General features: G+C 36.9%; 4 protein-coding genes across 6 annotated transcripts; 1 reads left to right on the forward strand and 3 right to left on the reverse strand.

The window, feature by feature from the left end:
• Positions 1–3,816: 3,816 nt before the first annotated feature.
• LOC129801407 (stomatin-like protein 2, mitochondrial) lies at positions 3,817–5,339 on the reverse strand. 2 transcript variants are annotated; one of them, XM_055846385.1, is made up of 3 exons: positions 5,156–5,339; positions 4,972–5,031; positions 3,817–4,897 (listed from the first exon to the last, which is right to left on the reverse strand). In XM_055846385.1, the coding sequence occupies exons 1-3, from the start codon at positions 5,207–5,209 to the stop codon at positions 3,926–3,928; spliced, it is 1,086 nt and encodes a 361-aa protein (XP_055702360.1). In that variant the 5' UTR covers positions 5,210–5,339; the 3' UTR covers positions 3,817–3,925. The 2 variants fall into 2 exon arrangements, with proteins under 2 accessions (XP_055702360.1, XP_055702359.1); XM_055846384.1 differs by having other exon boundaries at positions 4,972–5,076.
• A 3,012-nt stretch (positions 5,340–8,351) lies between these two features.
• On the reverse strand, positions 8,352–10,054 carry LOC129801402 (DNA primase large subunit). The gene has a single exon (XM_055846376.1). The coding sequence runs from the start codon at positions 9,979–9,981 to the stop codon at positions 8,410–8,412; it is 1,572 nt and encodes a 523-aa protein (XP_055702351.1). The 5' UTR covers positions 9,982–10,054; the 3' UTR covers positions 8,352–8,409.
• Positions 10,055–10,075: 21 nt separating this feature from the next.
• LOC129801406 (protein odr-4 homolog) lies at positions 10,076–17,403 on the forward strand. Its single transcript, XM_055846383.1, has 4 exons — positions 10,076–10,285; positions 10,345–11,206; positions 16,846–17,028; positions 17,105–17,403. Exons 1-4 carry the CDS (start codon positions 10,190–10,192, stop codon positions 17,269–17,271), a joined length of 1,308 nt encoding a protein of 435 aa, XP_055702358.1. The 5' UTR covers positions 10,076–10,189; the 3' UTR covers positions 17,272–17,403.
• Positions 17,394–23,901, reverse strand: LOC129801405 (neurotrypsin-like). 2 transcript variants are annotated; one of them, XM_055846381.1, is made up of 4 exons: positions 23,574–23,901; positions 22,584–23,195; positions 17,959–18,176; positions 17,394–17,894 (listed from the first exon to the last, which is right to left on the reverse strand). In XM_055846381.1, the coding sequence occupies exons 1-4, from the start codon at positions 23,625–23,627 to the stop codon at positions 17,453–17,455; spliced, it is 1,326 nt and encodes a 441-aa protein (XP_055702356.1). In that variant the 5' UTR covers positions 23,628–23,901; the 3' UTR covers positions 17,394–17,452. The 2 variants fall into 2 exon arrangements, with proteins under 2 accessions (XP_055702356.1, XP_055702357.1); XM_055846382.1 differs by lacking the exon at positions 23,574–23,901 and having other exon boundaries at positions 22,584–22,860; positions 23,097–23,176.
• Positions 23,902–26,696: the final 2,795 nt, after the last annotated feature.

Raw genomic sequence — 26,696 nt, forward strand, 5'->3', positions numbered from 1 at the left:
CCAACTTTTATGGAAATTCATGAAAAGTTATACATAAAATGGTCAAATATTATAGTTATGAGGCACGAGTACATCTGAAAAACGCTATTGGTAGACCCAGGGTTTCGACTCAGAAAGTCGATAACCACATTCTAGGTATCTCTGATAGTAACCCCATGATGTTTGCTTCAAAAATTCAAAGTCGGCTGGTTACAGAAGGCATACAGGCTCCAAATGTTTCGAAAATCAAACTCAAAATGAAAGAAAATATAAGAATAGGTACTTGGCTCGCAAGATTCCATTGGTAAGCAAAACCAAACTACGTAAGAGGTTGTATTTTTACGTTTTTAGCATGCTCCAAGTGAATTTACAACCTTTTAACCAGATTGGTTTTGTTTACCAATGGAATCTTGCGAGCCAAGTACCTATTCTTATATTTTCTTTCATTTTGAGTTTGATTTTCGAAACATTTGGAGCCTGTATGCCTTCTGTAACCAGCCGACTTTGAATTTTTGAAGCAAACATCATGGGGTTACTATCAGAGATACCTAGAATGTGGTTATCGACTTTCTGAGTCGAAACCCTGGGTCTACCAATAGCGTTTTTCAGATGTACTCGTGCCTCATAACTATAATATTTGACCATTTTATGTATAACTTTTCATGAATTTCCATAAAAGTTGGCAATTAAGCGACGCTGATTCCTTCCAGCAGTATCTCTGGACAATATCCCACCTTTCAACTTTTTGTAATTTGCCATTATAACCTAAATTATGAATTATCAAAAAACTGATCATTTCTTGTTATTTATCATCACTTTTACACCTATATATTTACCATTGACAGCCTTAAAAATGTACAAATCTACCATTTGCCTATCAAATGACATAAGCTCAAAATGTAACCGGTTTACATAAAGTTGGTTGCACGTTTTCACCATTTTGAATTAGTTTTTTTAATGAGGCAACAAACTTTTGATTTTTCAAAAATGACCATCTTTTGGAAAACAATTATTTTTGATATGAAATAAAATTAATTATTTTTTTTTGAAAATTATAAATAATATCTACGGATTACAAGGAACTCATCTGCAAAAAGAAAAATTTGGAAAAGTATTTTTTTCTATCATTTTTTTCACTTGATTTTTCAAACATCCATTAGGCAACAAACTATTGACACTCACTGTATATTCGTGATCAGGAAGTGGCGAAACACATTTTGGCCAAGTTTGAGGTCGATCGGACGACATGAAATTTTGTTAGGATTATAGTAGGTGAGATTGTTAAGAATCTCACCTAATATTGACCACCGGTCGAGTCGAGGAACCGGTCGACTCGAAGGCACTTTACCTTATATTAAACAGTTTTTTCTTAATTTCCTGCGTTTATTCCCTTGTAGGGTAAGTGTGCCAGATTTCGGCCAGCTTCTAATTTCGGCCACTTTGAATGTAATTTCGGCCAAGCAAATAAATTAAATAAAATTATGTATATAATCTTCGAAATCCTCGAATAGTCAATGAATTCATTTTGTTTTTAAATATATATTCATCTTAGGATGTATTGGATGATTGCATAAGTTCGTGGGACTTTTTCACGCAGGTCACTATGGGGTATGCATGCCGTAACTTACCTCCACCATTCATGTTTACTTTTTGCTTGTACTGGAAAGATTATACAGTAGAGTTCCTCAAATTTGAACGACGGTTGAGTTCAAAATGTAAAATTTGAGGTTATGTGAAGAAAGTTTTGCGTGGAGTCTGAATTAGAACTATTTTTCTCTGGTGTTTCCTCAATATTATCGTATTATAGTAACTTCCGCAACAAATTCGATTCCTTTATCAATAAATTACATTGATATATTCCCTAAAATTATTTCTCTTAAATTTGGGAAAGTGGCATTTCACATGAATTCAGTTACGTTTTTGAAAATATTGTTCAAATTTGAGGAACTCTACTGTAATGTCTTTTATAATAATATAATAATAATAATGCTGGCATAACATTCCATGAAGGAACAAGGCCTTCCCGCAAGGAGATTTCTAGACCTGCAATATTATTTTTTCTTGTACGGGATGAGGTCGTCAGTCCCATGCCCGTGGAATCAAGTGCAGTGAAGCTCACTTGATACAATCCGAACACCTTTAACGCCAGAAAAATTCCTGGTGACCTAAAGGGGATTCGAACCCGGGACACTTGCATCATAGATCGAGTGCTCTACCACTTGATTCATTGAGTGCCCAGCCCAGTGTTTTATTTACATCCCTCTAATGCCAAGTATCCTTCAAATAAGTCAATCATGTCCTTTAGAGGACTTTTCCAAAATGTTAAACAAAAAGATGCATTTGCAGCATTTAGTCTTAGGCGAATTTTGGAAAGGTGTATGTAATGGACTTCCACGAAAAAGCATTTTGGGCGTTTATTTAGATCATAGGGTAAGTGTGCCAAATTTCGGCATAGTTGCATACAAGCGTCAAAGTCTTAAGTTTGAAATGTAATATTTTAAATTCAAATTGATTTTTTTATTCTTTCTTCTTAAAGAATGTTGTTTGGAAACTTGTAAAGAGTTTACAGTCTTTATTTACTCTAAAATCATTCTTAATACATTTTAAAATGAATAAAAATATAGACATAGCTTTGGTGCCCTATTTCGGCCACCTTCATTCTCATAGTTCCTTGCCCTTCGGGAATTCTTCCAATATCTTTTCACGTAATCTTGTTTGTCGAAGCTACATTTTTTGTTATTCGAGTACGTAAAATATAAAAGTTCATGGAAATTCGAAGAACAAAAAAGGTGGCCGAAATTGCAAGCTGGCCAGAATTTGGCACACTTACCCTAAATAAAATAATTTAGTACTGTATTTATCGTGAAAACAATGGTGTTTCCATTTGAAGTAGCGAAAAATTTCCATTTGGAACAGGTTTTGAATTAGCTTAATTTACCCTATTAAACTCGTTCCGTATGACGTTTTGAAATTTTCTACCCGTTGCTTCACAAAAGGTGGTAACAAACAAGGTGGCCGGTATTTCACTCAAAGTGGCCGGAATACTACCCAGAGCAATGTCCACAATTTCATTAATTTTTCAATATTTTAGGAAGTGATTTAAAGAAAACGAAGAAAACAAAGATGAGAAACTAGTCTTCAAGGTTCCACACAACCCTCCCGAAAGGGAAGTAACAAGAAATATCAATATGTATTAAAAATATTGCATTTCAAACTTAGGACTTCGGTGCTTATTTGCAACTATGCCGAAATTTGGCACACTTACCCTAATCGTATTAGGGTAAGTGTGCCAAATTTCGGCATAGATGCATACAAGCGCCAAGGTCTCAAGTTTTAGATACAATATTATTAATACAAAGTGAATATTTTTATTACTTCTTCTTAAGGAGTGTTGCTTGGAACCTTGTAAAGAGTCTACCGTCTTTATTTACTCTAAAATCATTCTTAATACATTTTAAAATAAATAAAAATGTTGACATAGCTTTGGTGCCTTATTTCGGCCACCTTCATTCTCATAGTTCTTTGCCCTTCGGGAATTCTTGAAATATCTTTTTCACGTCATCTCGTTTGTCCAAGCTACATTTTTTGTTATTCTTTTGCATTGCATAATCTCTAAACAAAAAATGTGGCAGAAATTGTAAGCTGGCCGGAATTTGGCACACTTACCCTAATTGAAAAACATTTCCAAATAAGGAAATAAATTATTTGCGATCATTTTAGAGGCCAGCATTTCTGAATTGAAAATATCTAGTCGATCATAGTTGGCTTAAAAAAAAATAAATCCCAGAAGTTGATCTAGTAATCGTGGGGTTTTTTAAAGACAAATGAAGTTTCCTATTGATTATAAAATGCATCTCCATTTATTTACACTATTATAGCTTGAATTCTTAATTAAGTTAACAATTTGGGGAGCGACTCAGAGTAAGGATAATTACTTGGCCAGATTTTATGATGATTTCCTAGTAGACTCTCCGTCAGTGTCTGCCGGAAGACTATTTGATCGTAGATCGTCAATCTTACCAGCGAGATCGTCAGTTTTCATAGTGCCATTTCTCAAGGATTCCTTCACGAGGTCATTGCCATTTGTGGTTGAACTTATGGTCTGATAGATAGCCATGGCTTGTCCCACCAATGAAGATACATCACCCACATTCTGTGGCAGAATGAGAGTATTGTTCTGCCGGGCGAGATTTTGAAATGCCCCAACATACTGCTCAGCAATGGCTAGGGAAGCAGCACTCTTGCCGTCTTTGGCAGTAAGAGATTTTGCTACCATTTGTAGACCACGAGCCCGAGCATCGGCAATAGCTAAGAGAGCAGCTGCTTCACCATTTGCCTTATTGATTTGTTCCATGCGTTCAGCCTCAGAGGCTAGAATGCGTGATTGTCTCTTGCCCTCGGCCACATTGATGTCAGCTTCACGAACACCTTCAGATTCCAGGATAGCTGCTCGTTTTCGTCGTTCAGCTTCTACCTGCATCTGCATGGCTTCATGCACACGCGACGGTAGTTTGATATCACGAATCTCATACCTGAGGCACATGATTCCCCATGCCGCAGCAGCCTTATTGATTGCATCCACAATACTCACATTTAGAGACTCACGCTCCCGGAATACCTTGTCCAAGGACATTTTTCCCAATTCCGATCGCATAGTCGTCTGGGCCAGTTGAGTGATGGCGAATTCTGGATCTTCAACTCCATAGGAAGCATAGTAGGGATCTAGGATGCGCAGATAGAGTACTCCGTCGATGCTGAGAGTGACATTGTCTGATGTGATAGCGCTCTGCTTGGGCACATCAATGGCTATCTCCTTGAGACTCTGCACATACTTCACCCTGTCCACAATAGGGAGTAACACATTGAGTCCGGGCTCGAGGATTCTGTGAAATTTACCCATTCTCTCAACGACCCAGGCCTGCAAAGAAAAACAACCAAGTATGAGGTTATGTAGTGTGTGCATCCAACGGGGCACCGCCGGCTCATACTCACTTCCTGCTGAGGCACAAACATGATGATTGTGTTGATCGGAGTGGAGGATTTCTGACGCATCTGGTTGGTGAAGAAGTAATTTCTGTAATTCTGCATAGTCGAGGACTAACCCAAAAAAAGAACGAGGGACAATGAGATGTAACCTCTTTCCCTGAAATTTCCAGACATCCTGGAGAATACTCACCTTGAGGGCACTCAGAGATGGCCCAGAGAGGCGCAATGTTGCCTGACGATACATTATCACTCAATTAGGATGCTGAAATACCTGAGATTTTTCACGAAATGTTCAAGAACAACTGTGCTATGAGCATCCAATTGGAGTGTATTTTTCTTCTACGACCGCCTGACAAACTGGTAAGGCTAAAAACGCTTTCTAAAACTGTGAGTCTATTGTGTACCACCATACTGCAGCGTTTCTTTTAATCATTTTAAATTATATATTTCCATTTGTTTTCATTCCTGAATCTCCTGGCGAAGATAAATTTTTAGCTAAGATTTTTATTATTATTATTATTATTTTTTAATTTTAATCGTTTATTTTTTTAATGATAAACTTTTCGCGGTCCGTAGATGATTTTTTCGCGGATTATCTCGGACCGCGGTTTTTAGGGAGTTGCAAAATTTGTCACCGTGGAATTTTTTGCAGATTTTAACGGAGATGCGGGTTTTCGCAGAAATTCACACATCTCAAGGATTAAGAAAGCTCTTAAAAAACTTTAAAAAGATATTAATATATAATCTTTGAAGCCTGTATCTTTCATAATTTCCGAGATTTCTCATAATTTTAAGTTTTACCAATACTTCATTCCTTATCCAATTTTCCTAATTTTCAAATGAAATTTTGTACATTTCAAGTATAAGGAGACTCTTCAACGAATCAGTTTGCAGCTTCTCTCTAAAAAATACCATTTGAATAAAAGTACTGTTTATATTAATTATTAATACGATATTATCCCTCTAGCTTGTCACAATTCCAATTTACCATGAATACCCAATCACACGTTATGTCCTGGACACACTTACGACTAAAGTCCAGAGACGACTGAGCTCGTTCATAGCCAAGTCAGTTCCTGACACACTACAAACGAGGCTTAAAATTTTCTGGCACTCACAAAACATGATTTTCGTGGGTTTTTATTCAGATGATTCAGAAATTTCTACTGAAATGCACTAGTAGTCCTTTGAAAATAAAACTACTTTTAAATTTGCTTCACAAATTCACGTATAACAACAAGAATTATTCACTAGAATCGCCTAAATTGGCTTAAGTCGCGAGTTAGCTTCCACCTCACAAATAATTGTAATTAATAATCATTATTATTGAACGTGTACTGAGACATGATATTACAAATAGTTTCATTATCAGAGGAGATTAGTGCATTTCAGTAGAAATATCTGCATAAAAACCCAGGTGTTGGGGACCAAGTCCCCTGGGTCAAACAAAATCAAGAGTTAGTGGACTGTATTTATTTTTTTAACTGATTTCACGCGTGGCGGACTGCAAGGACTTGATTAATTATGGCGATGACTGATTGGCTAATGGCTAATTATACGAATGTTGCAATATAAATATGTGTGTGTGTTGATGGTTCCTAAAATATAACCTACATTTCAATTCACTTCCTTAAACAAGATAATTCAATTCTTACTTTAACACAAACGGCCTCCGTTTGCTTCCATCAACCTCAAGCTTTCAGGAGTTTACAACCTGTAATTTAATAATTTTCATACTATCGCCATATTGAATTTCTCTAATTTTTCTCTTTCAACCTACCAAGTTGTAAAACTCTTTATCCTGACTCAGGACCTAGCTTGATCGTCTCCCAAGGAGTTCAGCCAAACCTATATAATAAATACTACTAAATTACATAGGTTTTAACATAAGAAAATATCCTAACTTACGCAAATTCCTTTCTCAAAAGAATTGCACAACTTGGCACAACTACACGTCACGCCACGCTTTTCACAAAAAGACTGACAAATGTGCCGGAAGGGCTTACATAATAAACCTTCAAATATTTCCGCTAGTTGGCGCTCGTGTTTCCAACACCAGGAAAGTTATGTTTTGTAGAATCTCTCAAATCTGAATCTCTCAAATTCGAACGCCGTTTGGATTCAAAATGTCATTTATGGGGTTATGTTGGAAAGTTCGCATTCTAGGTGAATGAAAATCATATTTATGTTTACATACATTATGTTCGTATGAAATGAAAAGGACGTATGTTACCACTAAGACTTGCAAGAAAATACGGGAATTTGATTCAAAGTACAATTTAATCTCACAGACATTTAGTTAGTTTTGAAAAATCGTTCGAATTTGGGAGGTGAGAAATGTCAAAAATACCCCCCGAGCGTTCGAATTTAGGAGACTCTACTGTAGACTGTACCAGTGAATACTAATCCTCATTTGTAGTGTGTCAGGAACTGACTTGGCTATGAACTAGCTTAGTCGTCTCTGGACTTTAGTCGTAAGTGTGTCTAGGTCTTTATACCGGTCACATCTCTATAAGCTGATTTGGTTAGCCCTGTGTGCCCTGTGTTCGAAAACTGCTCACCGGTCAGCATTTTTGCTGATCGATTCAGCAAAAATATGCTGAAAACACTACCTTTTTCAGCTAACTGTGCTCGTTGGGTTATCACAAGATATATAAAAACTGTTAAAAAAAAGTTGCGTACTATTAAAGGACCTCATTAGGTGAAGACTTTTATGGTTCGCATATACGCTACATACCCTACCTTCAAACACTTCGAATTTCTCCCGTAAGGTAAAGTACCCTTACTCGACCGGGTTCCTCTATTCGACCGGTGGGTCAATTTTTGAATATTTGATGGTGAATTTCATCAATTTCTATGAATTTGTCACTGATTCGTATTATTTAAAGAATAATTGACCTATTAATGTTAGATCATACACAAAATATTATAGCAAATATAATTAAATTGAATAAATAAATCTACCGGTCGAATAGAGGAACCGGTCGAATAAAGGGTACTTTACCTTATTCCTTTATAAATCTCAACAATTTAATCATTTTAATAGATAGTCTCAAATCGCACATTTCCTGAAAAAATTAGAGTTTAGCTTCTTTTCCCGGGTTTCAGGAAGCATAGATCAAAAACTGGTCTAAAACTTTTCCTGTTCTAAATAAACTCATAATTGCCTTACAATGCTTACAATGTGATTTTACTTTAGGTGGCCAAAAGGGCTGACTCTACCCTATTTGAGAGAGTCTAGTAAATATAATTATATAAACAAAATTCTTTTGCCAAATGCAATAGCTGTGATTTTGCGATTTAGTTAACATCCAATCTTACATTGCGTCATAAAGATGAGGAAATCTCTTGAAATTTGCCGCGAGAGTTTTAAAAATCAAAAAGTATTTAAATAAAGGAATATATTTATTTATTATTTTTTTTTGTAAAGGCACACGTGTAATATTAAAAAGCATTTTCCCAATCCATGGTAATTTGTGCAGGATCCTGTGTTTGTGTCATCAACGGATCTGGAAGTTTAACATCAGGATCATTACTCGGATCTTCCCATAACTTGGCATCATCATCTAGAAGTCTTTCTGATTCTGTTTTTATCTTCACTGGTTCGGATTTGTCCCTCTTGCGATTTCTGATGACCACCTGACTCTCCTCAAAGTACTTATTGGGATGGGTAAAGCTGAGGGCAAGCTGAACATCATGGGAAATTTCAAAGTAGCGCTTGCAAGCTTCCTGGAAATTTCCAATCTTGGCTATTCCTGTGATCTCTTCAGCATGTGCACGAGAAACCCCATAGGCGAGGAGTTTGTCTCTCAGACGAGCTTCTTTGAGATTTCGGAAGGGACAACCATGCACTTGTGGCGGAGTTGGAAAAGTATCGATGATTTTGCGACATCCGTAAGCGCTAAAGTCTTTGTATTTGCCTTCCTTGCCGTAGTTGTATCGGATGTTATAGCGGTATTTCTTCTGGAAGGCATCTACAGGAATGAGTCGTGTGAATTCTTCCTGCCAGAACCGTAAAGCGTCTTCCAGTGACAGTCCGATGGCTTTGAGGAAGAGTCCATACTGCAAGCGTCCATCGTGTTTCATCGTATGGGTGCTTCTGAGGTGCTCATGCATAATTCTCATGCAGAGTGGGAAGGATTTTTTCGAGAGATCATCGATCTGGTGGAGAGAAACACTTCCTGCAGCTCCTGTGGCATAGTCTCGTCCAATGTAGGATTTATGGAGGTTCTTGATGATATGATATACCCTCTCGTCATTGTCCACTTCAGAGATAATCTTTGTCAAGGCTTGCAAGCCATCTTCCAAGATCTTCTTAAAGTCCGTCGAGACAATGGATACAATGTCATTGGCACTGACGAATGCTACACCACGGTACAAATAGCATCGACCTGTTGTGACGAGATCTGGTACACTGGCAAAGGGTACTTTGAAATATTTTCCATTCTCAACTGAAGCCACACTCCCGGAAAAGGTGCAGGAGGCAATTGAGGCTTTGAAGTAGTCCTTCTCCTTTGCAGTCATTTCATTGTATTTCAGATCGTGAACCTTGAGAAACTCAGAGACTCCATCGGGACTCAGATGCATAAATTTGAGACGGAACAGTTCGGTCTCTCGTGTCACAAACCACCTTCGCAGATCCTGAGAACGGCAGTAGGCCAAACGAAGGAGAAAATGCGATATGTAGTCCCGACGACGTGCCTGAAGGACACTTTCCTTCTGACCAGAAGCACCCTGAATGAGGCGTACATATCCTTTGAGGCCAGCCACATTGAGTTCTGTCAACACGAAATCTCGCCATTCGTTGCTGTAGGGTTTAAATTCCTTGAGAGTGCTGTGCTCAAGGATTCGCAGAAGACGCAATCTGTCCAGCACCATTTCTTCAAATTCCTGAATACTCACCTCCGACATGGGAGGTAGGCGATACATGGAGATATTGGTGAAGTAGAGCTTCTCCAAATTCTCCATCTCAGGCTGAATTTCCACCGTCCTTGGGCGTCTCTTTGGAAAATCCATTTTCTCAGGAACCACGACAAGGAATAAAAACACCAAAAGTGAGGTTATGTTACTGCTTTCCCGCGCATTTTTTTTTTGTGTAAGAGAACCTCCCCATTGCAGCGCCTCCTAGTTGCGAAATTGTTTTTGTTGTTCATGTTGAGAAAATTGCGTGCTTTCAAGTTTTCACTGATTTTTCCAATTTCTGTGTACGTATTTACACGTGAAAATGGCACCAATTGTGCGTGCTGAGAAGGTGCACCAGGATTACCTCGAAAGTCTGGCAAAGAACAGTAAATTCCGAGTTGGCTTCCTCCTTGGAATGGTAATGTAAACATTGATGACGTGTGGAAGAAAAATATTCATGTTTTTCCCTATTTTCAGGAAAATACAGGCGGTTTTCAAGGAATTGTTGTTCACATGGCTGCTATACAATTCTCTGAGTCTGATGAAAAGAGTCATGAATCAATTTCAGGGGCTGAGAGTGAAGAAATTGTCCTGCAAGCTATTAACCTCACTCGCATGCTTCCGGGAGGTTTCACAATTTTGGGCCTATTTGTGGTCAATCCGGAGAATGTGCTGGAGGATGAGGAACAGAAAAAGGAACTAACAGATACTGTCAAGAAGATACAGGAGCAATTCCGACAGAATTCCTTTTTAGTGGCCTCAGAGAACGATGAAAAAAATTTCCTAGTTCTGGTTTATTCGTCCGGACGTCCGAATCCCTGTGTTTGTCAGCAAATTCACACGGGAAAATCTGTGGATTTCACCTTTGCCCCCAAGGGGATTAACTGGCGTACAGTGGAATTGTATTTTAATCTTGAGGATGAGTATGCTCTTGAGCAAGTTGGAGATACTTGCAATATTGAGGGAAATTTGCAGAGAATCCTCGGGAGGGTGTCCCAGCAACTGGAAAATGCATATGTATTTCGGGCTGGAGCTCCTTGTGAGGAGAAAGACACAGTTGAGATGTTGTTTAAAAATAATAAGGATTCCATGGTTCAGACACAACCACTTATGATTTGCCTTAAGAATGAGGATAGGGACAGTGTGGAGGAAACTGTAGAGGTCAAGGATGGAACTGTACGCCTCTCTGGAAGCATCTGTTGTAGAGTTTTTGTGCCTAAAGGGACTTTGTTGAGTGAAGTGGTGAAGTTTGCTAAGAATGACATCACACGATCTCTGGCAGCTCGTCTTCAGCTATACCGGGATTCTCTTCAAGAGGACAAGGTCTCCACTGAAAATTGTGAGTATTTACCACTGTTTATACCTTATGCCGTCTAGACTAGATACATTTGCGACTTAAGCCGAGAGACGGCTTAACGTAATTATAATTAAAATGTTGATCCGACTGAATTCCCATTATTTTCATTTATAACTAAGCCATTTCTGGGTTTAAGCCAAGAGATGGATTAGTCAGAAACTGATGGAATTATATCTGAACATTATTTTGATTATAATTACCTTAAGTCGTCTCTCGGCTTAAGTCTAGTCTAGTGCATTAGGATAATCGAACCACTTAGGGGGAAGTGGGGCTACTTTGAGCTGTGGGGCTACATTGTTATACGATTTTTTCGCATATTTCTAATGTAAACTGGGCTTTAGCATGATGTAATTTGGATAGACAAAATAATTGTGCATCTAAATAAAATAATTGTCAGGACCAGTTTCATTTAGAAATATGCGAAAAAGTCGTATAACAATCTAGCCCCACAGCTCAATGTAGCCCCACCTCCCCCTACTGCTTTCCGTGTCCCATTTCATGCTCCTTTGAACAAATTAATAAATTTTAAATATCGCAATAATTTGATATAAAATGTAAGTGATATGGCGTTTTTTCATTAATCTACGTTTTTCGATAAGGATAAGTGTTCAAATTTCGTATTCCAATTGGTACAGAGTAAGGTGTCAAAAGGTCCTGACAGGAGTTCTTAAAGTGTCAATAGATGTTCCATTCACCCTATCTCAAAGACTTATGTTTAATTAAAGGCCAAATTTACAAATTTTTGAGCCCCAGAAAACGTTTGAGGCAGGGTAAGTGTGCCAAATTCCGGCCAGATTGCAATTTCGGCCACTTTTTGTGTTTCTTGAATTTCCATGAATTTTTAGTTTTTACATACTCTTTAGAGATTATACAATGCAAAAGAATAGCAAAAAATGTAGCTTTGACAAGCGAGATGACGCGAAAAAGATATTGGAAAAATTTACGAAAGGCAAGGAACTATGAGAATGAAGGTGGCCGAAATAGGGCACCAAAGCTATGTCTACATTTTTATTCATTTTAAAATGTATTAAGAATGATTTTAGAGTAATAAAGACGATAAATTGTCTACAAGGTTCTAAGTAACACTCCTTAAGTAAAAGGAATAAAAAAAATCAATTTGTATTAAAAATATTACATTTCAAACTTGAGACTCTGGCGCTTGCATGCAACTATGCCGAAGTTTGGCACATTTAGCCTAGTTGTAATTCAATTTTTAATTTTTAATTTAGACCAAGATTCGTAAAAAAGCACTTATCGAGGCAAGTTAAGAAAGATCCATGCGAACATTTTTCGATTTCACATCATTAGGGTCATGACCAGAGGAAAAAACAATTTTTTTGACTATTTACATTAATTGAAATCTATCGGTTTGTGCACGACATCGTAATAGAAGGATGTAAGATTCTTGATTAATTTTCTCAATACTTCAGATATTCAGGAAAAGAAAATATTTGAGATCAAAAATCACGAATTTCGAACTTTATGAAATGACTTTTCTTTTTCAAAATTTTTTATATTCATTCATTTTTTTTAGCAAAAAGTTCTTTAGAAACATAAAATAGAATATCCAAAGATTGTATATTGCATATTTTGATATAATAAACTACTCTCAATTTTCCAGAAAAGCGTGTAGAATTTTTCGAGTCATATATGACCCTATTGTCGGCAAGGGTAAAAGTTTATGAAAGTGTTTTCGTGCCATGTAGTTGGAACAGTTGGGACATTTTTTTTCTTTGTGAAATCCTGAAGGAAAATATCTTGCTACTGGACATTTCATCTTATATCTGATGAATTGTAACATATTTTGCAATATTTTAGAGTATTTTGCAAGCGTCCCATATTGTACAATTGTATTTTGTGTGAATACATAAGTAGATAAGTTTATTTTTGCCAAATACCATTCAAAATAGTGTGACAGAGACTGTTCAAGGGATTACCAGGAAGATTCCTTGAACATCAGGAGTACAGTGTTCATCAAAACAATTCAGTTTGCCATGGTTTTGGCTAAATTAATAACTTCAAGCAAAAAAACTCTTAGAAAGCCCGTGATATAGATTTTGAAAATGGTATGTACACTTCCCTTGAGGACAATAGGGTCATATATGACCCGGGGTTTTTCCGAGTTTTCACGCAATGGAAATTATTTTTCCTCTCAGGACTATTATATTTGATCATAAAGCATTATTAGGAAAAACTCAATTTTACATGAATTCACTTGATTAATAAAAGTGTGACGCGAAAGAGTTAACTGTAAGACGAAATCACTTACACGGATTTGTTCCCGACAATGGGAACAAAAAGATTCCCCATATGTGTAACTATTTCGTTCCAAAAATTACCTCGTCCACTTGACACCGAAAATTTTTGGAACATATATGTTAAAGATGTAGGAACAATATTGTTATAAAGAAAATATACCAATTTGTGCCTGACAGTGGGAACAAAACAGCCGAGTGCAATAAATTCTGTTCCAAATTTCAGGAACAAATTTGTATAAAATGAAATCAACTCAAATTTGTAGGCATTTCACCGTATCAAAACTGTTCCAAAAATAAAAACTAACAAAATTGTAACTATATTTCGTAGCAAAACTGTAAAGAAAACTTTTCGAAACAAACAAATATCTTCTCTAGGAACGAATTGATTCCAAAAAAATTTGTTCCAAGGAAATCTTGTTCCAATATTTTGGTCAGTGTCCAAAAGTCTTTACCGTGTAGAGCTGGCAACAGCCGGACTGATCAGTTGTCTTCTAAACTCAGCTGTAAATTGAATTTGTATCCGTTTGATATTTTGTCCCATATTGAGAATCTCACCGAGAATAAACAGATCTAGGTTTATCACTAATTTTAAATAAACCACCAATTTATTTAAGGTGTGTGGAATTTATTGGCCCATTGCATTAAGGGGAGCAATTACTTAAATGGATTGGTAATGAATCGCTGTTTTTACTGCTCGAACTCCACGGAGAGAGCAATAATCCCTCGATTTTTTCACCCCACCCCCCAAAATTTCCACCTTCCACCCTCCGGAGACCAATTTTGTGATCAAATATTCACGTTTCAGACGATTTCTGTCTGTCTGTCTGTCCGTCTGTCCGTCCGACTGTCGCCAGCTCTAGAGGCCAAACGATTAGAGATAGCAACTTGGGACCTTCGGGGGACCCCCCCATAAGTCGACCCAAGGATAGTTAACATGCTCCTCATTTTCCCCCACCCCTCTTCTTCCCCACCAAAACTATGTTTTTTAAGGATTGCTCGAAAACGCGTCGTGCGATCTTTTTTTATTTTTGGATATGTTTTAGAGATTACCCAGGCGGGCATTTCGTCCTTATACGAAAATACCGTTGAATCTAGGGGGGTGACATTAGCTCAGAAAAATGCGACCGGTTTTAGTGTAATTTTTTCCCTGTTTTCGTACACATTTCATGAGATATCTCTAAAACTACGTAGGCTGCCAATTTGGGGTTTTCGGTTGCTTCTTCGTTATAGATAGATAGATAGATAAATTTTATTCCCATACTCTGTAACCTGGTTGCGTCTGCCACCGCCTTACCATTACCGGCCTCCCCAGGTAAACGGCAGAAACCCTGGTTCAATAGGCCGTATATGCCACTCATACAATCGAGTAGTTTGCAGTACAATTATGCAATGAGTAAATAATTCAATAAATAAAAAAAAATACAAAAAATGAAGAACCATAAGCATGAGGCCATCATTTGGCACTAGGAGGGTGCATGGAGGACGGACACATCACAAGGAAACAGTGCTGGGTTAAAGAGGCAACGGGCTCAGAGAGCACGTATTGTTGCCACTGTGTTCAGTCAGGGAATCAGGGAGAGGAGGCAAAAAAGAAATATATATATATATAATGCAAATAAAATAATATTAACAGTAGTGGTTTAGTGAATATTTGGTAAAGGATGAAAGGATGATGTTGTATCCAGAGAGAGAGAGAGAGTCGCGACAAAAAATATAAAAAGAAAAACAGAATAAGATTATAGAAATCAATCAATAAATAGAATAAGAAGAGAAGCATGAGAAAGTAAAATAAGAACAATTTGACTTAGAGGAAATAAGCGAGACCAGCAACGGCCCCAGGATTACCCACACCAGACGACGCAATCCGGTACCAGATGTTACTGAAATGCAACCAGAGGCAGGTCAGCCAAAAAATAGGCAGTTCATTTAATAAAGAAGTAAAAAAAAATATATCGCGGGGTGTATATATATTGCAGACAATAAGCAGGCGAAAACTGTACACAAAGTGTGGACAGAGAAAGAGCTGAAGGCCCCAAAGAGATCCCACTATAGAGATCGCATGAACTATTATCTGCCGCACCAGAACATTCATCATCGCAAAATATAATATAAAAATAATTACATTCAGCCCAAATAGCACTATCAGCGCATCGCCAGACATGTGGTAAAACAGGGACGCGAAAACTAACTTCTCGACATACTAAATTCCTTCCAGATCAGAGCTCTAATTCTACTGATAAACGAGAAGAAGGATAAATCTTGAGATCTTAAGTCATGTGGAAGGGAATTATATTGACAGGGTCCAAGGTAAGAAAAGGAGCGCTTGAACCACTCTTTCCTAGGAAAGGGAACAGGTACTGAATGACCAATTCTTAATGGACGTATCCTTCTGGAGTTAAGAAAACCTCCACGGACATAGAAAGTGCGGAGGGTTTTATACTTATATGAGTATGCGATTGGGATGATACGATGGTCAATAAAGGTCTGCCACAAGGAGTCATACTTTCCCTTTCTAAAAAGAGCTCTAATAGCAGATCTTTGAATCATCTCAACAGATTTGAAGTTGGAGGGGAAAGATGCGCCCCATGTAGCCAGTCCGTATTGCAACCTAGAATCGACACACGCAAAATAGAAAGAGCGTGCAACATCACCAGGGCAATGTTTGCCTATTTGAAATGCTTTGGCCACTATTGGAGCCAGAGCAACTTTCAAACGGTTAATCTGGGGCTTCCAGGTTAGTTTGCTATCTATGGTAACACCAAGATAAGTAGCCAATTATTAAATTGGCTTTTATTTTGTATTAGTATATTTGCTAATTCATTCTACAATGACAGAAAACAGCTAATAAAATCAAAAGTTTTTTCGGCTCGCTAGAAACATATGGGAAACATAGGAAATGTCATGCCCCTGGTTGAATCATTCCCAATAACGGTTTCTCAAGGTCAAAGATTAAAAAGTCCCTATAGAGCGCATTTATCAAGCGAATGGTATCATGTTTGGGCTCGTTGGAAAGGTCTTGGAATTTCCGACAAAACTGAATCGGTTCGAATCGGTTTTGAACCGATAATGAACCGGTTCATAACCGATAACTAATTTTTATACGAAATTCAATCAAATTACTCCAGAGGTATATTTTGGGAAATATTTTGAGTGATTTATGAACCGGATCAAATCGGTTGTGAACCGGTAATGAATCGGTTATGAACCGATAAGTAATTTTTGTTTGAATATAATTTTTATTACTCTTTAAACTATTTTGTGGAATCTATTGCGTGATTTATGAATCGATTTAAATCGGTTGATTACCGGTAAACGGTAAATAATGCGAAAGTACTTTAGCGGTATAGCATTTTTTTTTTGCAGTGATTGATCTCCACAGTGATACTCCAAGGAGGGTTTTCTTCACTGTTCAGCCCACTGGCGTACAATTTTCTGATTACCTGTTTGCTGGAGAGAATGATGATACTGTACGGGAAAATGTGAGCAAACTCATGGACATAGATCTTGAACCAACAGACATTTTTCTCATGGTTGAAGCGGCTGATGGTAAGTTGTTGAACTTTTTCAGGATTTTCTTAGGAAGAATCTTGGAGCAATCTAATTTTTCTGTATATCTTCCAAGATACTGAGGATTTGCCCGATACTGATGTACAGTTCAAAGAGGATAATCAGTGTACTCAGACAGAGACAAAGACCGATTGGCCAGAAGTTTTTCTTAAACTCCTGGCAATTGTGTCACTCCTTGTGGCTCTAATTGGAGCCTATTTTGCTGTCAATCAATCCCAGTAAATGTGAGATATCTCATCTTATATTCCGTGAGACGGAATCAGCCAGAAACATTCGAGTCATAAATATGGATAAAAATGAAGTTTTGTCAAGTAATATCTTTCGAAAAATAATTTCTTGAAGTGTTGCATTAAATTTCCTATATTTATTTTTTCACTGTAAAAATACAAAAAAGTGTTTAAATCTAGCATAAGCCGTCGCATGCAATTACGGAATCTATCCACTTGCGGAAGGAAGACACACGCGTGTAGACTCCTGGACCCTCGCTAACGGTACAGTCGTCTCCGAAGCTCGTGATGCCAAAAAGGGTCCAGGGACGGGATGGTGTTTTGGGATCGCGACAGAGAAGGGGTCCACCTGAATCTCCTCCACAAGTGTCACTAGCGTAGTTGCGGGATGAGGCACAAAGCATGTGACGCGTTATAACGTTCCCGGTGCCATAGTAATGTCTTTTGCATGACTTTATGGGTTGGATGTTCATATCGGCTTCTTGGAGGATTGTTCTGTGAGTACCTCCGCCCCAGCCCAACACTTTGCATACTACGCTACGGTCTGGAGAAGCCTGAAGGTAACTGGGTAAGCAGGCAAATCCCACATTGTCACTCAATTTCACTTCATCGTAGAGTCTGCAAAGGGAGCATATTCCAGTTAAAGAAAATCATTAATAAAGAGGAATTCAGAGAATCTCACCTCAATAGAGCGATATCGTTGTCATTACTTTCAGGATCGTATCGTGGGTAAGTAACGCGCTTCTTAATGAGATGAATACTGTATGGAGAATCCTCGACATCTGCAGTATCGTGAAGTCCCACAAAAACAGTGATATCAGTCGCAAAGTCAGAAACCAGACAGTGGGCAGCTGTTAGGACCCAAGATTTTGCAATCAGAGTTCCCCCGCAGAAGAATTTCTATTAATTGAAAAGATAATCCGGGGATTAGCATAATTTAAATAACTATGAACTTCTTTGATTACATCAGAATCTTTTGACTTTTTGTTTAGGTTTTTTTTCAGAATTTTAATTAAAATTATGTACTCATTCAAAGAACTAGTCTAAGTTGTCAATCATTTATTGATTAGTTTGACTAACTTTATTCTAATTAAAAAAAAAAGGCAACGAAGTGGAAAAGAATGCAGAATGTTCTGATTTGATTAGGGGAAAAAGGGGCAGATCGGTCAAGTAGAAGCAATAAAATTGGCATCTGAGTGGTTTCAAAGCGTTATTATGGGAAAAATCAATTTTTTCACACTAAAACGACAAAATCGGACAGATGGCATTGTCTGAGCGAAAAATTATGTTTGGATGAATATAAATGTCTACAATTATGCCGAAGTAATCATCAAGATCGGTTAAGGACGTGTCGAGATAATTGAGGTTATGTGTTATGAAAATTGTTTTTTTCGACTGTGGGGGCCCTAGGGTTGGTCCTACGAAGTTTAAATGTTTCAGAAACTTGTTGAGCTTTGCGAGAACTTTAATTTGCGCCCTCATTAATTAAAAACGGTCAATTTTTTTTTTGTTCCCCCCCCCCCCCTTCCCCTTTGTAGGTCTAAAGCCCTTGGGCTTATGATGACCAAGAACCACTTCTAAATTGCTAAAATGCTAAATAAATAAATAACAAATAACAAACAACACAAATGAATTACAATTTGTCTCCTTATAAAATTAACTCACACACATTAAAACGGTCAAATAGAACTGAGATATGATTTTATGAATTTCCTGAACTTTTACTCTTTATATCTCCGGTTCTATTATAACCACAGCGAACCTACGTCACTTTTTGGAAACTTCATAACCTAGACTACAACACTCTAAAATTTGATTAAGTTTCTTAATGCCGTTTTTGAGAAAAATTAATTGGAATTTTGATGAATTTTGACGCTATCGCAGCGTCGGCTATGGTGACTTTTTGAACTTCCACCTGAAAGTGCTCATCGAGACGAAACCAAAAACCCAAAATTTAGCTCAAAATGTTAATTAGAACCGGAGATAGAGGCCGGTCAATTTTCGAAATTTGACCCTTTATAGCTCGGGTCAGGGGTTATCGATCGACTTAAGTATTTTTTTGTTTGATGGGTATAATCTGCGGCTACAACATACTAAAATTTGAGCCCGATGCACAATGGAGTTTTTAAGTTATTTAACACAGAAAATTGAAAATTTTTCTTTTCAAAAATAGCGCCCATAGCATAAAACCTAAGTGGTTTTATGAACTTGCGATGTTAGAAGGGGAAGTAGCACTTTACGAGAGCTTTCCAAAATGCCCATACTTTTTAAATTCTAACAATAAGAACCGGAGTTATGGCCATTTTAAGAAATTTTCCTTCAAAGAAAAACTGTTCGGATCCATGAGAACGCTTTTGTATCCTTTTATCTAAATCAGTAAAAATCATTAAAATCGCTACAGAAATGGATTAAAGGTCCTAATAAGGATTGTACAGATCTTGAAATAAGATCAGTTATAAAATTGTTTTTGTTTTGCAATTTTTGAGAAATAAATCTTATTAAAATCCTAGATACGCCCTTGTATGACAATAATTTTATTTCACTTAGATTTTGACTGTCTAAAAATTTTTAACTCCTAAGTATATTCATTTATTAAGGTATTATCGGGTAATTTGAAACCGCATTTATATTCGAAATTGCAAAATTCAAACATGTCAGATTCTTAATTACTCGATTTTACTCTATAGCCACAAAATATATATTTTCTAAATTCACTATTGTGATCTGCCCTACTTGACCAAGACAAAAAATACAACAATTTTTTGATATATTTGAATTTCATCAAATGAACACTTGGGGCGCTCTGGTCGAAAAAACGAGTTGAAATAAAAAAAAACTCGATTATGTCGGCTTCTGATTAATCGATGAGATCAAGTTCTACGGCAAAATTATAGAGGAGATTCTGGTCTACAAGTCCATCTAAATCCTTGATATTTTGGTTTAAATACAAAATTTGTACAATTTCACGAATTTGATTCATGATAACTGAATGGCGTCCCTCAATTTCATCTTCAAGTCGACTTTCCATATATTCCGAGTTAGCTCACGTTAGGAATCTCACCTAAAATAAGGTGATCTAAGCTTATCACTAGCTTTAGTTCCATAATTGTTTTGTAGAGCTAAATTGTATTGCTTTAAAGCTAATTGACCTTTAGGAATATGTGAAAATATTGTAATATCAATGTAGCCCCACTGCTCAAAGTAGATTCACCCCGCCCCCCCTATGTAGCAAGCCAATTTCAAGATTTATTTTAGCAAAAATATTTTATACATCAATTGAGGTCCTATAACAATATCCTAGATCTGGACATCCTTTAGTTTTTAATCACACACAAGAATTGGACTTTTATCGGCTTTAAATAACTCAAAAAAATGTTAAAAGTGAACAAAAAAGAAATCTTGTTCAAAGTGGCTTTTGTTTCATTAAAATGACGGGAAATTGATGAAAAATTGAATAGAAAATGCTCTTTACGAATCACAAAGTTTTCTTTCCGAAATTAATTGCTAACTCAATTTTTATAATTTTTGAGGCTAGATGTGGAAAGCTCTAGAGCAGGCCTGAGCTAAAAGAAAAGCCGAAGTGAATTTGGTGGTGCCTGTTGGCTTTCTTCGACATGCCGCGAAAATTCACGTAGAGAAAATGAGAGGTTTTTTAATATGAAAATTGTTTCATTCCTTAGAGTTAAGTCATTTTTACAAGAAAATCCTTTTAATAATTTAGTTGAATACAGTTATTTGGGTTAATTGTGAATAATTGTCGATATTACAAAAAAAAAAAACAGTGGGATGAAATTTTGAGCTGGAAGACTTATATTCTTTTGAGTTGTCCCAAAATTCAGGATAGGTTTGAGAAAAACCCTTTTGTACAACACTATTTTGGTCAATAAGTAATGCAAAAGTACATATTACAAGAAGGGACACGACCTGCTAATAAGGATAAAATAGAGAAGAAAATATTTTGTCGCATTTCAGAGATTTTTTTTTGCAACCGCAGCGCCGCCAGATATTTGTCAAGTAAGTTATTTGTGTCTATTTCTCTCTCACAGTTAAATTGTGCGCGATTTAAGAACTTTTCATTTGAAATGATATTTGCATTTAATTTCTTTGTATTTCTGCAAAATTCAAGTAAAAGGATGTGTAGTGAACAGCTATCCGTCTTCCGACAAAGATATCAAGAAGACAATTTCTTTCTTTATGAGTTTTTATGTTTGTTATATCTCTTTGGTGCAAAAATAATTATCATGGCACCGTGAATGAGCGGGATTAGTGCTACCAGTATGGCTATCTGTAATTTCCATTAAAATTAGCAACACAAAATTTTCGATATTACACGACTTTTAACGAGCACAGGTCTGCTCTAGAGATTCCCTAAAACTTCTTTTGAGACAACATTGTAGCTTTCTTTAAGAAAAAGTTGACCAAAAGTTTGCCCATAGTTCTCTCAAAAGCCTATATTTGAAGATTTTAAAAATCATATTTTTGCAACATGAATTTAACGAAGTGGTTAAACTGACGTGACAAACTGACGTGTTCTTAAGTTAAGCTGAGCTAAACCTTGATTTATTTATTATTATTTTTAATTTATTGTTTTCGAATACTGCATTTGACCTAGAGCTCTTAAATGCAAAATTTTGAGTGATATAGGTGTTCAAGGAATTCAATGTTTGTTTGATAGCGGCCACCGCCGTCTTAGCGTTGGTAACCAACCTCCAGAGTAAAACGGTGGAAAACTTTCTCAGGCTTCTCTTTTTTAATTATTTCAAAATCGTTGTAGGGGGGGGGGGGGGGTACAACGGCCCTTCTCTGGTAATGATGATAACAGGGGATCTTAGTTTTTACACTGAGAAAAAAGGGTGCGATTAACTTTTTTTCTTCGTAACTTTAACATGTTTAGGTGCAAAAATATATCAACTTTTTTAATGTTAATTTTACACATTTTTAAGTGTAAAATTAACATGAAAAAGGGTAACTTTAACCCATACTACACCTAAAAAGCATAATATTTACACCGATTTCGGATCAATAATAATAAATTAAATAACAAATTAATATTTCCGGAATGTTATTTTAACTTTTTCGGATTTCTCTCAGTGTACATTTGTTAGAAATACATTATTTTTCCTCGTTATTAATAGCCCCGGCCTAAAAGAGACTTGAACGATCTTTAGTACAATTTTATAAATTGTTTTCCAAATGAGTTTGAAAGAGAAAACTTCAGTTGCCTGAACTGCCCTGCTTTTCCTTTATATTAATCTAAAGCGAGAAGTACATTTATAAAAAAAATTATTACAAGTCTTATCGTTTTACCTCATATTCCTGACTGAAGAGTGCCACTTGCCACGGCCATCTGCCTCTCATTGCATTCCTCCCGCCTATGATTTTTGCCATCATTGCTGGAGATCTTTCATTCTTTGTTACTCCGCAAACGTGATCCTTACCAAACAATTCCTCTGTATTCGTTTTGCCATCCACAAATTCTACATCTTCATTTTCGTCATGTTCATCCTGTTCTTCAACGTCATTGTCAACAGGACTACTACTGAAGGGAATTTCCCACTCAAAATCGAACGAATTGAAGAAATCACTGAAGAAAGTGTCCAATTTAAAGTCATGATCACTCCTTGGATTTTCCATACTGGTATCAGGCATCAACCTATATTCCTCAGAATTCTCCATTCCATAATCATCTTGACTGGAGTCATCCAAACCGAAGATGGATAGTAGTTTCTTCACAATGCTGATCTTTGTACTACATCCTGGGCATTTTCTCTCCTTCATGAGACGATTCTTTTCACATTTCCCAATGAGGCATGATCTCACCTTTTTCTGATGGCAATTCTCATCACAAATACTCCATCGGCTCCAATCTCCATAAGTGGCGTTTTTATCTGCAGGAGAAGTCTCATTTTGGGGAACATGCTGCAAATAGAATATTTCTATTTTCTCACAAAAATACAGTCTTTTGATTCAAGATCAAGATCATTTTCAGAGGTTGAGAGTTATGAACTTCCGCAAATTCTCTCAATCATTTCTAGAGATCTTTCACGTGTAAAGCAAAATTGTGCTGAGAATTGCTAGAAAAACATTATTTAGTTAGAAAGTATTAAAGATTGAAAATTTTCTGAGCGATAATTTCTCAGAATAAATTCAGCAAAAATATGTCTAAAGTTCAAAAGGTTATCACAAAAGAATGCTTTAGCATAAACAAGTGAACAAGTGAATTCGAGAGAATTATTTCGCAGTTGAAACGATGCACTTTTTTTTAAATTGCAATGATCTTGATTTTGCGGATATTACCTGAGCTAGAATTATTATACACAATAAAATACACAATTGCACTAATTTTAACATTTCCTTCTGTGATTTTTCTCGCACAAATTTAAAGCACTTTGGGACACCCAAACTGGGGCTGGAGAGCGGAGAAATGCGTCCGAATTGGGTGGATAGTTATTGTAAATTGAAACGTTATCAATATTGAGCATTTCATCTCACGCGCAGCAGTTTCTAAGTTATCGCATCAAATTATCATCTGATGAATTTCATAAGGAACAAGGGAAGGGGAAAGGCTTTTCTTGAGTGACGCTTTTCATCGTTATATTTCATAACTCTGAGAAAAAAGTCACGAGGAAAATCATAGCATTTCACACAGAGATTATTACAATTTTTTCATTTAGAATGTCAACGTATTTTTGACGATCAACAATTAGATGTGATTCCTTCTAATCACACCTATTGTAATCCTCTAATTTTCTCAAAGTGCTCCGATCGAGCTAAAATTCACAGGGTATATGTTTTGAACATCCGTGATGCCGAAAATCATAAGCCGGCAATATCGGGACCGGCCGGCCGGCCGGCCGTCCGTAGTACGCAATATCTCTGGTTTGGATAGAGATATCTTCATAAATTTTTTTAAAATATATCTACGCGCGCGTACAACGATTTCTGTGCTATTAGTTTTTTGAAAAACCGGTTCTAAACCGGTTAAAAATCACGTTTTTATCTCGAAATCTAGGTATGCGATTTTGAAAATTTTATGTTTATGTTGTAGTCCAGAAAATTTAGACCAATTTAAAAAATATATATTAAGACATTCGTCGAACGGTTCTCGAGATATTTTACTTTAAAGATTTCAATTTTAAGAAAATTTGCTATTAGCGCCAGGCGGGAAAAAAAGCGGGAGAAGCGGCGTCGGACAAGCTTTTCCCATATACAGGGTGGCTGAAAAAAAATGCAACAAACTAAAGCCCTATATTATCCTCATTATTTGTTTAACTTTTTTGAAATAAAGACAAAATGGTAGTAAATATATCAAAATTTTAAAACATTATCGGTTTTGTTCAATATGATCTCATTTTGACTTAAATATGGTCTTAAGTCTGTCGGAAGCGCTATCTCAGTTTGCACGAATGTGAGCCTTCTGAATGTCCTGCTATTCACGAGGAAGGGCTGCCTTCAGCTCATCGATACTGTGCTATTTTTTAGTCCTAACCTTGACCAACAAAATGCCTCTTTTGGAGGAGTCAAACGATCTTGCATCCTAAAATCGTTGAGGTCATTGTGCTCCCAAAATGAACTGCGAAACATTCTTTTTAGCCAAATCTTGTTCGGCGCGTGATTTCTGCGACGTTGTCGAGTCCTTATCGAACTTCCATTACTTCATGCTAAAATTTTTGTTTGTTCATGACTCCAACTCTCCTTCCAGGACAATTTCTAGAAACACATTGGCATTCGTTTCGACGGTATAGCCTCAAAACCCCAGTGGAAAGCGATAATTTGTCTTTCAAGGCAGTCCAGACCTTCAAATGAGGTGGTCCTTGACTTCCGGTGATCATTAGAACGTGTAAATTATCGTATGATCTTTCCTTCAGATAGACACAAACATTTTGTTCGCACATCAATTGCTGAATTGAAAATTTTTCTTATCAGAAAAAATTATATTCTGTAACTGACCATGAATGTGCAAGCGATTTTACTCCTTTGTCGATTGAGTATAACTTTTTTTTGAGGATCGATGAAATCTCGTCTTTTTCAGGACTTTTAAGGCTCCATATAGAGGTCCTTCAACAATATTTATTTCAGGGTTATTTGCGATGTATGCGTCTCAGAGATCGTTTGTTTGTAAATGTGATGCAGATTTTGTTCAATTTGCTTCTTCACTTTAAGAACGATGTCTCGCAATGAAGCAATTTTTTTAGACCTCCACCAAAGCATTTTAAAATGCTACTAGTATCCCTGTACCAAATTATGTTTCGAAAAACCGAAAGTTTAATTACATTCAGGGTTTTGAAGAGCCCTAACGATAGCTGCTTTCGCATTTTCTGCAAAATATAGCGATATTAAATTGTCGCTTTTGAGTTCCATTACGGTTTAAAAAACTTTTAGAAAATATTATCGAAAATGCTTTTGCAGGTTTTTAACCAATAAAATGAACTACCACTATGCAAAATATGAAACCGCTATCACCAGTGCCAGTGGTTTGACAGCTATGCGCTCTGAAAGTTGTTGCATTTTTTTCAGCCACCCTGTATATTCGAAGATTTGTAAGGTGGCATATACAATTCACGATCCGCAATGTCTTTCGCGGATCTTCGCGAGGTGCGAATGTTTTCGCGAATTTTCGCGGGGCGCGAATGTTTTCGCGGATTTTCGCGGTGCGCGTATTTTTTCGCGAATTGTTTCGCTGATTTTCACGGGGCGCGAATTTTTCGCGGGTCGCGTATTTTTCGCGGGTCGTGTATTTTTTCACGAAATTTCGCTGGGCGCGCATTTTTTCGCAGATATTCGCGGGCACGTAATTTTTCGCGGAGTTTCGCGGGTCGCGTATTTTTTCTCGAATTTTCGCGGGGCACGAATTTTTTCGATGATTTTCGCAGAGCGCGAATTTTTTCCCTGGTTTTTGCGGGGCGCGAATTTTTCGCGGATTTTCGCGGTGCGCGTATTTTTTCGCGAACTTTCGCGGGGCGCGAATTGTTTCGCTGATTTTCTCGGGTCGCTGGCAGAGGTTCTCAATGAATGTAAAGTTGAGGCCTCTATCTTTCATAGTTTTCGAGAAAATCAACTTTAAAGTTTTTCAGATACTTTCATGCATTTCTCATCCAGTTTTCCGTATTAATAACGATAATATGTTACATACAGTTTAAGAATTATTAAACGAAATTTGCATTATTTATGTATAAATATCGTTCGAGTTTGCCACAATCTGAATTTACAACGAAGGAATCACACCTCTATAAGCTGATTTAGGCTTATCACTGGCTTGAGTTGTGTGATCATTCTGCGTAAAATACTTAGTAGATTTTCATTGACTGGGAATGACCATGATCTTCATCAACATTGATTTTAGTGAGATTTACATTGAATTTATATGTAATAGAGATTTTTGTAATTACCAAGTTCAACGCTGGACTTTGATTTCTTTCT

This window comes from Phlebotomus papatasi, chromosome 2, assembly GCF_024763615.1.
Source record: "Phlebotomus papatasi isolate M1 chromosome 2, Ppap_2.1, whole genome shotgun sequence".
NCBI classification, from domain to species: domain Eukaryota; kingdom Metazoa; phylum Arthropoda; class Insecta; order Diptera; family Psychodidae; genus Phlebotomus; species Phlebotomus papatasi.